This window comes from Paramormyrops kingsleyae, chromosome 2 (genome assembly GCF_048594095.1).
Source record: "Paramormyrops kingsleyae isolate MSU_618 chromosome 2, PKINGS_0.4, whole genome shotgun sequence".
NCBI classification, from domain to species: Eukaryota; Metazoa; Chordata; class Actinopteri; order Osteoglossiformes; family Mormyridae; genus Paramormyrops; species Paramormyrops kingsleyae.
The window spans coordinates 23,002,569-23,018,481 of record NC_132798.1 but is presented as its reverse complement, the minus strand read 5'-3'; the positions used below and the strand labels follow the sequence as shown (position 1 = coordinate 23,018,481).

Below are 15,913 nucleotides of genomic sequence, written 5' to 3'. Positions count from 1 at the left end.
CAAACAGGATATCAGTGAATGAGGAAGCCATGAATCAAATATCCAAAATCACTGATCACAACAGCTATTAAACAAACAAATGAACAAACAGATGCAGGCCCCACTTGCGGGGTTCTGCAGGGGGTAGGAATTAGTACTGAATATTCAGGGCTACGGTTTCAGATACTAAAATTAATCCATATGCCTGAAATTGTCTTAATGACAAAAGCTACATTGAACAAAAAATATTTTTCAGATTTTGCTGCTCATGAATACTTATAAGCTCAGGAATATTTATAGATGGCAGAACAGAAAGGAGTGGGAAGTCTCCAGGGTATTTCATGCATTAGGTCTCCGTCAGCGTCATACATTATGAACGGCTGTGACAGGTATCAGAGTGCGGCCTGGCCAAAAACTGCACCGAAAAAGGCAGGAGCGGGATCACCAGTACTGCCTAGGAGTGACATCAGCCCCATGACAGCACCAGGCCTTAAACAAACAAGCAGCCCAGTTAAACGCCAGGTAAAGAGAGATACATCAATTAAATCTGGATTCCATTAGAGGCGGACATTTCAGATCCAGAAAGTAAAAATCTAAACCAAAATTTTGTTACAACCAACCAGTTGAGTATGAAGAGTCACAGAATACTCAATTGGTTGGTTGAAACAAAATCCTGGTTTGGATTGTTACTTTCTGGACCTGAAATGTCCGCCTCTGGATTCCATGCTATGGACGTCTTGAAGACAGGGGAGAGCTTGGGATGCACTCATATCTGAACGTCAACATATTCAATACAACAGCTCTTAGGAAGACTGGCCACTGGGACAACTGGGTGGAAGAGGGGCAGGGCCAAGGTACAGAGGGAAGATGCTCTAAAGAGTACAAGGAAGTCTGGAAGACCCTACTGAATTAACTACTTTGACAATAACCAGGACGTAACTATAGTTCTGGTGTTCTGGTCTCACCAAGAGCAGCTTACGGCTGTTTAGATTCATGCGAACATGGGTGTGAACAAATCATGAGCAGAGAACAAAGACCTGGGATCCTGCTGGCTCACTAAAATACAAAGGGTAAACACAGGCATTAGATGATGGTTATATCCTACCAAATGAAAAGCTTTAGTACTGCAGACATCCGACAATAATTACAACAAAAATCAAATGGACAGTTATAGTGACATTAAGTGAGTCAAACCAATATAAAACATGAAGTGGCACAAAGATAAAACATATTTACATCTCAGGTGTTTATAATCTGTTCTGATGTTGTAACTGCATGAACTTCATGCTCATCACTGACAATCGAGGTTATTAGGCACTAGTTACAATTATACATTTGCACCACTCTATCAAACAGGACAAAATCAAATAAAGAGCAATACAAGTACCCACGCTTGGGGCAGTGTGTGGATCAGCAGGCTAAGCCTCTGTGCCTGTGATCAGAAGGTCACCAGCTCAAACCCGGCCTCAGCATGTCTGCGGGTGCTTGGGCAAGGCCCTTAACCCCCCAGCTCCCTGGGTAGCTGCCCTTCAAGGCCAGCTTGCTCCCACCTACAGAGAGCAGTTCGGAGACGAGTAAAGAGAACTTCCCCACAGGGATCAATAAAGTATCATTATTATTATTACTGAGTTTATCAGAGTTCATCGGCTGAAAGCCCAGTGATGACCTTCACAAAGAAATAAGACTACCTGAATGAAACCCACACGACTGGGCTGGGGACGGAGTAGACAGGCACACCGGGAATGGTACAGCAGCAAATGCATTTCGCTTTTGTAGAAGAAAAATGTTCCAGTGTGTCAAGAGGAGCTGCTGCAAAAAAATGATTTAAAAACCCACACGGGGCCGGAGAATCTAAATTAAGGACTAATGAGCATGAAATGATGAGGTACTGCTGTAGCTGCAAATTAAAAACATGAATAATGCATTTTGCTGCTCCTATTTTCACTCAGTTAGCGAGCGACAGCTTAGCAAATTGCACTTCCTTTATAACCAATAAAGCTCCATCTCCCTCTATATTCACAGCACCATTAAAATGTATTGAATATGCAGTATATTAACTGCCATCTGATGCAATTTACATTATATAAAACATTCTACATTTTCTACCTGCCACAGTATCGTTTTTTTTTTCGCCTTCAGCTGAAACTGCTGTCCAGCGTGTTAAGGTTACTACCTGCCCGTCCCAATTCTCACCTGCTCACTCTGCGTGCCTGCCAAGCTCTCAGCCCAGAGCGGGCTCATCACCATCATTGTCATTTTGATAAACTCAGCTCTTACCTGGCACTAAAATGAAATGTCTGCTGAAATTACATTTAATGGCTTGTTTGTAACCAGACAATTCAGTTTTTCATAAACAAACTGCATTACATCTGCCTGCTCCACCTTCATCATCAGGTCGCGTTTTGGCTAAAATTCTATTAGCACTTTGCAGACAGTATTATTTTAGTTATTTCAATCATTCTTGACTCATGCAGAAGATTTAGGAACAGTCCTATACATTTACAGGAATGGAAGAAGAGCTGTCCACCATGATCTCCTCACGTCTTTGGTGCTATAAAAACTTAAGCAGCCCCAGTACAGACAAAATGCATCCTGGGAAAATTTACAAAACCACCAACTATTGGTTAAGACCAAATAAGGAAATAAAACTTCTCATTGATTGTTTGTGTATGCCGTTCACTATTTTAGCAATATCCAGGATATATAGGAATGTATAAAAATGTGTGTGATAAAGGGCAAATAATAATAGGCACGCAGGACGAAAAAAGATAGACACGGACCATCTGCAGTAAAGAGTAACCATGCTTTCTCGCTTCCATCCAGCATGCGCCCTCAGATGGCTCCGGTGACAGCTGCAGGCCTCGCAGGAGAGGACCCTGGATGTTCCACACATGCAAGACAAGTCAGCTTTATTGTTTTCATTTAAATCTATTACTGCATGAAACACGAATGTGGTCAGAATGGTTCCGCTTTTACCGAGCTCGTACTTGTGACAGTAAGAAGCACTCTAAACCTCAGGTGTCAGCAAACCCCCCTCCCAGCAGCCACTGGTATACGAGCAGACATCCAGTCAAAAGCCTGTTAGCCGGAAGCCATTCTCCCTGTGGGTAGGACTAATTGGGTAGCTCCACATCACGCCACGTCTCTCATCAGAAGCCGTCGCCTCAAGCAGGACGATCAGAAGAGCTTCCATCAGGCTCATCCTGGCCCCCTGACCACAGGCATTCCCTCGCCCTTCTGCTTACGATGCAGCGGCACAGCGGCCGCGCCCAGTGGATAGACGCCAGCACGCCAGGCTTCCTCTGCGACCCCACCGTCAGAAAATGGGCAAACTCTGAAGCACTAACGGGAGCTCCTTGTCGTCGGCAAGAAGGGAACACGCACTTCTGCTGGCTACCGTCTGCCGCACGGGTCGCATTTTAGCGGAAGGCTCTTCAGGGATGCAAATAAATTGCAATCTGGACAGAAATTATTTAGGTTAAAAAGGCATGTGATGCGATTAAACACTAAAAGGTTCTGCAAACACGCGCACAAACACATGCAAAACATGCTTTCCATCTACTGTCCCAAATAGATTTCTGTAATTTAATTTTCCCTCTCATACTCTTGATACGGGGACTTTCCACTTGGAACCCGTTTTATTTAATAAAATACAAGTCATAGGTTGCACAAGGAAGCCATTTATATTTTAAATCAGCACACAGTACTTACGCCCCTCCCCTCACACAGAAAAAAAAAACATTTTTCCACTGTGATTGTCATAACTTTTCAGGGTAAATTACAGTGTGCAGGGCTCCAGACAGAACAAAAAAATTTGGGAGCCATTGGCTCCTAAACCCAAAATATTTAGGAGCCAAATGCTTTTTTTGGGAGCCATAATCTCTACCGCATGCCAAATGTGAAATAAACAACTAATATTTACTTGTATTGTTTATTTATTTCTTTGGTCTACCTCACACTGCCTTTCCTTTCTCCTATCTGGGCTATTTCACTTGCGGACTAGTGTCCTCTGCAAGGTCTTATAAAAAATAATAACAGAAGAATAAATGACACATAAATTTGAACATTGCAAATGTTTACTAATAAGCAATACTCTGACATTGTTGTGTTTCTTACTCTCACCATGCTTTTTCATAGTTTCCTTTTTAAAATGGCTCGTACCACAAATGAATTCTGTTTAACCAGCAATTTCTTGTCCGGCTTGCGCACAAAAGCTGCATACCGTAACCAAACGAACTCCTGTAACCAAGCCGCTTTAAACTGTGTCCCAGGCGTCGGAGCTGCGGGCGCAGAAGACTTTGCTAACGGGACGGAGTTGTCATCCTTTAATAACTGTACATTTCCGGACGCCGGTGGCTGTACCTCAGATAACCCACTGACTGAATTATCTTCGGTTCGTTCAGAAGTAGACAAGGCAGGATTTGGACGAGTGGGCATTGAGAAAAAGTCAGAAATTTTTCGTTTGGCCATTTCGCGTGTTACATGGAAACTTAGAACATTTGGCGTGTTACGTGGAAAGTTAGGACGGAATTAGAGGAGTAGTCGTGGCCCGATTCTCTTCTATTTCGGATCCCTTATCGCAGCAGTTAGCGAGATGACATTTGAAGCAGAGTGGGCGTGTCAGATGGTGCCTCCCTTAGGTTTGGTTTTAATCACGTGATAGTGTTATAGGAAAGGTAGACGCGGGCTGAGAGTGTCCGCACAAAATTAAAAGCCGTTTCTGCTGCTTTAATTTTAAAACTTTTCTTAGATTCAGAGAGAGAGTTGCCACCGGCGACTAGAATGAAAAAACTAGTCGCAAAATAGAAAATCAAGTCGCATTGGCGACCATTTTAGTCGCCATCTGGAGCCCTGGTGTGTCATAATCGCATCCAAACAAGTGTGGATAATCACCCTACGTATGGGCCGAGTAACAAAGAAAAATCTACATTTAATAATATTTAAAAGGTATTCTGCTAATTTTTGTTCTATTAAGTTTAAACTGAAAATGTACACATAGCTTTACATATTACATATTTTGCCAGCTACTCAGCTACTGGAAATCATCCAAAATGAATTTACAAGCAAAGCTGGTTAGCTGATAAGCCAGCAGACCATCAATCCAGCTTACTTATATTTTTCCGGTGACAAAGCCGACAAAAGCCAACTCTGGCTTAGGTAGAGGCAGTCTGAATTGATGTTTAATTTAATGAAAAACACTTTTTATCATTTATTCCCATTCTGAAAAAACAGAATATATTTATATTTATAATGAATGGTGCCTCCGACAAGTACTGAAGATTCGGGTATCAGGCTCAACCGTGACAACGATGCGCCGCTGTGAGGACCAAACAGAAGATAGATCAGCTGAAGGGAGAGAGACCACACGGTTGCCAAAAGTTGGTGTCGACTTAATGACACCTGGTAATAAAAAAGGGGGCACAGCTGGCGCAGAAAGGCTGCAAAAGACGGCCTCCGAAGAACGGCAGGCAAGCAGCAAAGGTATCACACAGTCACAGCAGATGGAGCTATAGATGGAGGGCAGATGGAGACGCTGCCGATGACTCATTAGAGAGAGAGAGAGAGAGAGAGAAACCCTCAGACTGAGAACAACATGAATGAGTGCACACTGCAGCAGAGCCCCCACCTCCCCCCACGCCGTTTAATCACTCAGTACAAGTACGTTCTCTGGAAGGGGCGGAAAGTTAATAATTACCATCAATCAGCTCCTACTACTGCCTTCCACGGATCGGCAGACTGGCCACCGGAAAAGCATCAGGATCATTAGCAGGACAGAGAGTGTGTGTGTGTGTGTGTGTGTTATGTATATATTACAGTGTGGGGAACAAATGTCCCCACAACGTGACATAAACCAGTTATTCTGATATTGTGGGGACCATTTTCTCAGTCCCCATAAGGGGAAATTCTATTTTATAAAAATCTGTGACTACAATTAAAAAACTGAAAATGCCAAAAGCCTTGTATTTTGCTTGGTTACTTCTGGTTAAGGTTAGGGCTGGGTAGCGGTTAAGGTCGACACTGTTGGGATTAAGGTTGTGCCCATAGAAATGAATGCACGGTGCCCACAAAGATATGCAGAACGTGTTCTAAACTTTGTCTGGGGATGACACACACACACACACACCATACGAGGTCCATATGATGTAAGGCTTGCACACCCGCTAAACCTATCGCTTGAGTAAAGCGCTTCAATCAGAAACACTGGATCTCTAGTAGAGAACCTGCACATTCGGCAAAGAACCTGAATTGCACCAATAACATCATACTAACAGCATCCAAAAAAAAAAAAAAAAACCCTGCAGTGGCCATCGCCCCCTGTCCTGCCACCCTATTGGCCACCTCCTTTCCAGGAACCTTCCCCCAGTGCGTGGCTGAATGGGCTACAGAGAAAGCAGAGCAACAAGTTGCACATTCAGTATATTCAGCACTTTCAATATTACAATCGAGTTAAAAGAAATAAAATCTAGCAGTGAACATTCTTTCTAAATATGAAAACACCATTTTTTTAGACCAGGGGTCTCCAACTCCGGTCCTGGAGAGCTACTATCCAGTAGGTATTCTATCCTACCTGGCTTCCGATGAGCCACACCTGTTCCTGGTATTTACCTGAGACCTGCTGGACAGTAGCTCTCCAGGACTGGAGCTGGAGTCCCCTGACGCAGACGAAGCATTTCAGTCGCTGCCTTTTGGTCCCACGCTCACTCCCGCTCACTCCCGCTCACTCACACAGCCATGCCTGCATCTTTCGAGCAAACGACGCAGCACTTATGCAGTTTCCGAGTCTGACTCTGCATCCATGTTCCTCAGTCAGTCATGTATCCTGCTCCTATACTGAACCTCCACTCTGGATACTTTAGATAACATTTAAAATGAACTCCGGAAAGAAAATTTCCTTTTTAGCCTTTTTTTTCCCTCTTAAAAAACCTGGTTTATATACAGCCCTTAAACTATCACTTCCGCTGGCATATATTGCTTCCTTTGACTGTGATGCCCTTCCCCTCTCACAGGGGTGCGTGTGAAATGTACTTATTTACTCTAGGATAAGAATCCCCACGTTGTGAGGTTGCTCTTGGCCATCACAGCCTACAGGAAAAACAAGTTCAAACGGTCACTTCAAACAACACAGCCTGACGCCAGGCTAAAGCAGCATCCTCCCATTGGCCACCTGGGGGGCAGTTCTCAGCTTGTCATTTCCTGCAGGATGTTCCCGTCAGAAGGAGATTGACCGCACCTCGGCCCACGCCAACTAACGACGAAATTCACAGCATGGCAAAGTCTCGCCACCATCAAACGGGTTCTTGCACTTGAGAAGCCCACCCATCACAGAGAAAAGGGCGCCGTTTAAAGCGGGGCAGTGCCATCGCTCGGTCACGTCAAGGGACAGACCGTTATATTAAGACACGTCGAGACAGTCCCGGCGACATGTGTCACACCTTTCTGGGCCTCGAATCTAGCTTTTGGCCCCGAATTGTCCATTTACAGATACAGACAGGTGCTAAAACAACGGCTTTTACGGAATATCACTTATGGTTTGCGGTCATAGGTGTTCAGTGACACCGGACCTTTAGCTTTATTTACATAGATTACTTACACAAAATTACACAACAGCTCACTCCAGGTCAATAAATCAACTATGCATCAAGACACAGAGTCTTCCTTAAGCCGGGTCTACATGGGTCCAGTGTGCACAGCGGCACGACCTGAACTTTGGTCCACGCCGTGCGCCCAGGCACAGCGCATTACACGTTACAAGAACCGCGCAGCTCGGCGCAGGACTACAGCGGTTAAGTGCATCAGCTACGTCCCAACAGTGCAGTCAGAGTAATGTGAGACGCTGGCTTGATGCACCACAGCTAAAGGCAAAAAGCAACTCCCTTCCAGCGTCTGGAGAGGAGAACAGCAAACAGAAGATCTCATGTTGATACAGGAAGGGTTATCCTTGACTAGGCTCACAAAAGCTTTTTCAAAACTGACCAAACATCTTCCGATGGGTGCGGGACCACGGCGTGTTTATATTACAGCAGCGTGGACAATCTGCACACGCGGGTAAAGTTGGAACGTGAGGGGTGCAAGACAAAGGGAATGCGGCAAGATCGATAAGGCAACCACGCATTGGCCGCAGTAATGCACCTTAATAATTACAAAAGTGTAGAAAAACAGTAGCATGCAAAATGGTCGTCCGTCTAGGATAAGAGGGGATCGGCTATGGGTGGAGAAAGGGATCCGTAAGGGAGGAGGCCAAGGCAGAGCGATCCGTTCTGAGGAGCCAGAATAATTTTAAAAAATCACTCCTGAAGATGACAGCTAATGAAACATTACCTGGGGGAAACATGTCATTAGGGGAAAATGCAGTCATACAGCTAGGAAAAGGGGCTGATAACCCTTGTGGACAGTAATGAGCATCAGTGGATAAGGAAAAAGCCCCCAGAAACTCCCCTCCGCCGCCCTCCCCTCACCGAGCAGGGTGTAATGTGTCCAAACACCAGGTAACATATCATTCCACCACGTCTGCGGGACATTTACATCAGGTGTCTCTTTAAACACCTGATAAGCACGTCATTTTTCACAATGAAGAACGTCACATTGACTGTAGACGACCATCGTGCAAGACACAAACATTAAACATTCCAGGAATAAGACAGAGGAGGAGATGGCAGCCATCAGACCATTATTGTGCCAAAGTATTTGTGACATCACAGTGCACCATTTATACCCAGAGCCAGTCTCTCCGCATACAGAAAGATGGCATTTATCACTTCAGCAGAAAACAAAGGCCATTATGCTCTTTCCTTAGGTTAGTCTAATTGTTTACAATCAGTTCCTCATTGGTGATCACATGGCATAACAACAGACATGGCTCAATTATTGTCATGCCCAAAAACAAATAAAAGAAAAATACATAAGTAAATGCATATTAATGGTTGTAATGTGTTTATGGGGAAGTTTACTCCTGGGTGTCTGAAGTACGGGTGGGAGTGGTAAGAGGTGACATTTAGGTGTGCTTTTTGGAAATGACAGCCTTAAATTGAGATTACTGTGGATGTTTCTTTTTGAATGATGCCTCTCATGCGAAATTAGCGGGGTCGTCTGCCATGGGAGAGGCTGCCCCAAAGGAGGTTTGTGTATATTAACGATCAGTAGAGCAGCGGCACCTGAATATTCACCTGGATAAAAACGTGAGTCTGATGTGGGCCCAGGTTTGCGTGGAAAGACAGCTGCAGATTTTCATCATGAATCAAATCCCTTTCGCGAGGTAAAGCACAATCTTTCCACAAGAGTTACCATCTACTCAGCACATCCTGATGGCCATCCCCAACAATGCTACAAGCTAGCTAGGCTACATTATAAGGAGCCTTTGGTGGGAAAGTAAAGGAGCAGCACGACCCAAAGTACATGTTCATTTTCAACCAGGCACAGGCCAAAAGGTAAGGCGGAGGGCTTCAGAGTCACATAGCTACAAAGTAGGCCAACAAAATGTCATCCTAACACCATGACCATGGATAGGAGAATTAAGATGGCCGCATACTTCAAACAAAAGCCACAGAACCAACGCTGTTCCAGCAAAGCAATGTCATATAATCATGGCTGTGATCACGGTTTCAGGTAATACACTTAAAGAAAGCGCACACAAGCACATAGTGAGGCAGCATGGTTTCTCTCTCACACAGCACCAGCAAATACATAGTTGTGTGGCGTTTTATTTTTGTAAATTAATTGATAAAAAAAAAAGTCTGGTCACTTTATGAATGCCAAAAGAAATCTGAGTCCTAATGGGCTGAAAGGCTGCAGACCTGCTCTGTCTGGTGATCTGCAATCAACGAGCACCTCGGACAGGCAGCCGGCAGGACCATTTACGCCATCTGGTTTCATACCAGATACAAGGCAGAAAATAATAGTTAAAAAGCAGCATTCAGCCACAAGTGGACGCTGCTGTGATTCTGTCCCAGAAGCAAGCGGGATAACCTGCAGAAACGTGGCCCTCAGCCATGTACCCAATGAAAAGCCACCGCACCCCGCTGAAGGTGCAGCCAAAACCGTACATGCATGCCAAGTCTGGCCGCCACCCCAGCTTTGTCTGCTAGAGGCTAGAGCCAAATCAAGACACAAAAAAGCCAAGCTGACCGCTGCAGAACAACTGGATCTGAGGGGGGGGGATGCACGTTTCATCAAGAAAACTGCCTTAGAGGAGAATCTTTTTAATGCTTTTTGTGTTTCAAACACATTAAATAATATGAACAGCTTTACTTACATAAACGTAACGTTCAGCCTACTGAGATCTTATCTTCTAAACCTTTCATTCTTCCTCTCACTGAAAGAGAGCTGCTTTTGCTATTATTGGATTGAAATACAAGCTGTACCGCATGTGCGTGTCTCCAATCTGGTGTAATTAGTGTAACAGTGTAATTAGTGTAAAAAAAAAAAAAAAAAAAAAAAAAAAACCCTTTGATTGCTGATCCTTTGTTGAAAACGTAAGACCAGAAAGTAAGTAAATAACTGCAGGCAATGTGTTATAAGAAGGGCCCAAATAGATAAGAAAGAAGACCAAGGTGGAAACATTACTTTGAATAGTGTACTTTTTATACTGAACTGCTGGTATAGTTTCTATTCTATCGTTTTTCATTTTTGCTCTTATCTTGTACTGTCCACTTGCCGTGACGATGCAAATTTCCCACTTGTGGGACTAATAAAGGATTATCTTATCTTATCTTAATATTAAAATGGTAACAGTACTTACAACTAACACAAACAAAAAAACTAATATTAGAAAAAAAAAAATCAGTGAGAGCCCTACAGGCCAGATAAACCTGCACTGCTCAGCACTGCACTGCCTACAGGCCAGATAAACCTGCACTGCTCAGCACTGCACTGCCTACAGGCCAGATAAACCTGCACTGCTCAGCACTGCACTGCCTACAGGCCAGATAAACCTGCACTGCTCAGCACTGCACTGCCTACAGGCCAGATAAACCTGCACTGCTCAGCACTGCACTGCCTACAGGCCAGATAAACCTGCACTGCTCAGCACTGCCTGACCACAGTAATGACCACTTGTATCTAGCTGCACCCCACCCTCCACAGCTTCCCCTCCCCTCCTCTCTCCACTCACACTGTTGATACTGCTTTTGATTGAAACTGGATCCATATTAAGACAATAAATGTTAACAGGATGAGAAACCCCCCCGGTGACTGGTAAGAAGTCACGCCTCGGAAAGACACTGCAGTAAGAGGCGGATTTAACAGAAAGGCCAAGTCTAGTACAGGGGGGAGGATCTGCTACACCAGTGCTCCTCAAAACCAGCCCTCGAGGACATCCAGACGGTCCACGTTTTCGCTCCCTACAAAAATGTGGACTCTCTGGCAGGGAGCAAAAATGTGGCTCGCCTGGGGGTGCCTGACGACCAGCTTGAGAAATGGTGTCCTACCCAAGAAAAAAATACCACAACCTCACTTCCACATTGAATCAAGAAGCCTTCCACAGGCTCTTGACAGGGACTATGAAGGAACATAGATCACACTCTGTACTCAGGTACTTAAGACCAGGTAATGGGCTCATCATCATATCTCAATCTGTCTCATATCCCTTCTTACAATGTCTCCCCACAAATCTCAGGGCAGCATCCAGAATCCCGTACCATGCAAGTTCAAGGTAAGTGGACTCTTCAGTAACAGCATCCAAAATGAATTGCTATCCCAGCGGCCTAAACTTCCTGCCCCAACAGCAAGGGACATCCATTGCCTTCCTTGCTTGGCCATGGGATGGGGATATTTTCTGAAAACGCACCATTTTCCCTTCCCTTTTAAAAGAATGCTTCTGTACAGAGACACCTGGCTTCTCGGCTGTAACAGATGACCAGGCCTGTAAATAGCTAAATTATACCATTCCCATTACACGTTATGAATAAAACATTACTTTTTGGCTCTTCTATTGAACCACCTACATTTTATCCCCATTACGAAGATTCTAATTAGGCTGTTCACTCTCCTCATTACATAAAATAAACAAATTAACAAGCAGCCGTATTGTTTGGGCCCCGCACACGACTGATGTTTCACTCCGGGCTGCTTATATGCTGCATCCTTGCATAAGCAGCAGGCGATGACAGACAAGTTGGTGAAGGTCCTCTTATTAACACAAAAGGTTACGCTGTAGAGAAAACAGTATTCAACCCAAAAGGAATAAAAGTTCAACTTCTTTCCCTAAAACAATACAAAAAGTTCCATATAGTCCTACATTTTATAACTAAAGGATTCAAATTTGACAGTTTAATTAGTTTAAATCGCCGTACTGAAGTGTGATTGTATAGCGTGCGTTTGTGCGTAATGTGGACAGATACTCCGAATTCATTTGATATGGAGTTACTTTCACATTTTTTAAGGCTGCTAAAGAAACCTATACTTGTATATAAAATGTATAAACATCACGGAGTGAAATTTGTAGCCCACTTTAAAAACAACCTGATCGACTTCTTCTGAAAAACAAATCAGCCACAGGAAAATGATGAGCAACACGGCCTGATCCTTTCATTTTCCCTTTGACTTGAGTGTCGGATACGGTGTGAAATAAACGTACAAACTACTGCGGGGTCACAAAACTAAACCGGCGGTTTAAATAGCGACTGGGACCACTTCTGCTAGTTATATTCATTTTTATGATTTCACGAGAACAAGTTTTTCCCCTTTAATGTCAAACCATGAATATCATTCCGGACTAAAGAGAGTTCGCCAAGTATCCGGAGCGAAGTCAGGCGCGTTACTGTATCACTGCGAGGGATTCGATGGGAAGCGGAGCGGCGCTGACTAGAGGACTCGAAGTTACACACTCGAGGTGTTTAAGTGCTAAAACACGTTTTCAGATAAACACACGTTAAATAAACATGGGCTTGCAAATTAGGAAATCACGTAAGAGCCAGAGCCCCTCGTAGACACTTAAAGCGCGTATTTATTTATTTTTTTACTCAAATTGCAGTCCACAAATGCCCAGACTTTGGCCTTTCAAAATAAGGGCGGAAACCACCTGCTACACTGTTATATACTCGTTACACAAACGTTACAGGAGATCCGGTGAAAACGCGTATTTCTACAGCCTCCATTCACATAAGTAAGTTTTAAGACTCGCGCATTCACACGCGTACAGTGACATGATTTTTTCCTTCTTCAAACTATCTGATTTGTATGCGGTGCCGTTTAGTGTAAACAACCGAAAGCCGCATCACAGTATCAACTAAGAGTGAAATGATTTCGCCGTGAAAAGCCGCCCGCGTCCTACCCAGCAGCAGCAGCTTCAGCTCCCGGCGGGCGTCCCTCTCGTCCCGGCGGAGCTGCCTCTCGATCTCGTTGTTGATCCGCCTGGCTTCTTTCGCCTCTTCAGTAAGGCAACACGCCATGATGGACTGCAGGGTCATTCTTGCCCCCCCTCCCCAAAAAATAAACCTTTGCTTTAGTGCTTCGTCGCCGATGTATTCAGTGCTGGCTGTGGTACGAATCAAAAGAAAACATTCAAACCCTCCGCCAGGTCGAAGAAGGCGCACCTCTGTCCAGATACCGGAAAAACATGGACACGGTCACGATAAAAGGAGAACATGGAGAAAGGAAAAAAGAAAATATGCATTTAAGTTATAGGAGCCCCCCCTCCCCCGTTTCGTTTCACTTTCCAGCCGACTGTTGGCAGACAGTGACTCTAAGAGTCCTGCTTGCCTTGTAAATATCTTAATAGAGCTAATCAGCCTTTCCTTCTGGATTTGAGCAACAGATCCTTTTAAGAAACAGCCGTAGCCTTTCTATGAGGTCTTGCTATGGACTTCCATTCTTGCCATTCCACTCACTTTATTTTGCTTTCTTTCTTTATATAAATGCGAACTGTTAAATATCTATATTTTCCGTTTCTATATCAGCACGAAAATACACAAACAAATGCCTATGCTTTTCCCCTCTCAGTTGCTAGACTCCCGGGCGTGGTAAGGCAGAATATGGCGGACTTTCACTCCAATCCGCTTGACAGGAATACAGTTATCTCCAGCTGGAAAACCCAAGAAAAAAATACCACAACCTCAGGCACGTCTCACAGAACAGCAATGACCAATATCCAGGAAATATATGGCGAGCACAGTCACGTCTGATGATTTTTGCATTTGGTGCCTTTTGTTTGGTTTTTAAAAATTCTTCCTTTTCTGTCCCCTCTCCCTCGATTGCATGCATGTAATTTTATTATAGACACCATCCAGTCGTGGCAAAGTGACGTTGGGGAGGGGAGTAGCTGACAGGAACGGCGAGCACACGCGTACAGAAGTGGGAAACTGTGGATGACAAAACTCTCTTTAGTGCCCAGATGTCTGCATCCGCTTTTACATTTAAAACACACAAACTCGTGAAAAGAAGTGACGCTTACTGAGGTCTACCTCGTGTGTAATCATGTCCGTGTTGATGGTGTTTATCATACATTATTATATCAAAAATCAAGAAACTAAACTTTTAATATAGGGTTCGTTTATAGGATGTATTACGGGTTGCAAACACTAGATGGTGTTGTGGTCAAGGAACTGGAATTTTTTTTCAAGCTGCTAACTAGTAGTGGCTGTTTATTTGGCAAGCCTTTTTTGTCATCCAACCCGATTTTCAAATCAATACTTGGGACAAAACTTTCAGTGTTGGCCCAGAACCATCAGAATAGAAGCAGTAAAGTATGGCCAAAGACAAAATCATACAAAATTATATTTAAAAAAATACTACAAATCAATTGTGCATATTATGGACATGGATTTAAGTAATACAGGATGCTAAAGATGTGTCCAGTATGGCTGAAGCTAAGCACAGGCTTCATTTGCGTTTAAAAAGTAACATTGTATGATGTATCAAGCAGTTTCTAATTAAATGATAGGTTACTATTTGTTTTTTTAGAATGTGATACTAAATTTAAAAGATACATGTTTTTATTACACAGCTAAAGCACCACGATGATTAGAGGTAAATTTGAGTCATGAGGATATAATAAGGGGCTGAATAGCAGCCTGTCAAGGACACAAGAACGATAAATGGCAAGTTTTATTTTATTCTTTTTTTTCCCTTTAATTTTGTTTTGTTAGTACAGTTTTTATAGCAGCTTAAACAGGAAGATCCATACAGTGACAATGAAGATATCGTAACTGGTGACCCTGTTGAATTACATTCAGAAAGAAGCAGTGCAGAGACAGCCTCCACTGTTTGACAATGTTGCCAGTGTCATATACAGCCTAACTATATCAACTGAAAGGTGCAAAAATTATTACATTACTGCTTCCTGGTCTTTAGTGTAGACAAGATTTTTCTGTGAACGAAGAGCAGGTTGTGATGTCATAAACGAAGTGCAAAGTACCATAGTCAATAAAGAATGATATATGAATCCAGCCATATAAGCTTTAATCTGGGAAGCAAGTCTTCTAAATTTGTCATGAATGTCTGTAGCCTTTGATGCAGAAGACGTTCTGTGGTTATAAGTCATCAAGAAAACCTTTTCCACCGCTGACAGTCGTTGACCCGCTTTACGACTGTAAATGATATTACAAGCATCTTGTCACTTGTACTAAATGAATGTTTAAAACAATGACTTATTTCCAACTCCGCAACCACATGGGGACTTACCAAGTTAATTTAAATTTTCTATCTGCAGTTTTATGATTAGACAGCCGAATGTTTCCACGTAAATGACTGGACATAGGTGCATAAGCATAGCACAAACTGGGGACATTCAGCACAAACTGGGGACATTCAGTCCAAAAATCCTCCACCCCTAGAAATGACAAGTCAAGAGGGTCTTCAGAAGACATTTCAAGAACAAACAAATATAGGATGTGATTTTTTTTTTAAAGATATCTGTGGATTTCAACCCTTTATTCATTAAAAATGGTGAATGCTAGACTGAGCTGTATTTGTGCTTGTTCAGATGCGCACATGTTTTCAC

The 15,913-nt window shown here is 43.4% G+C and overlaps 1 protein-coding gene across 2 annotated transcripts in view; it reads right to left on the bottom strand.

Moving 5' to 3' along the window:
- LOC111839234 (guanine nucleotide-binding protein G(q) subunit alpha) overlaps positions 1-14,214 on the bottom strand; it is a 29,477-nt gene extending 15,263 nt beyond the window's left edge. The window contains exon 1 of one of the 2 annotated variants that reach the window (XM_023802935.2): positions 13,247-14,214. In XM_023802935.2, the coding sequence (XP_023658703.1) occupies positions 13,247-13,382 (136 nt within the window). In that variant the 5' untranslated portion in view covers positions 13,383-14,214. Of the gene's footprint in view, positions 1-6,585; positions 6,605-13,246 lie in introns of those variants that run through there. The other variant, XM_072708091.1, reaches the window with a different exon arrangement.
- Positions 14,215-15,913: the final 1,699 nt, after the last annotated feature.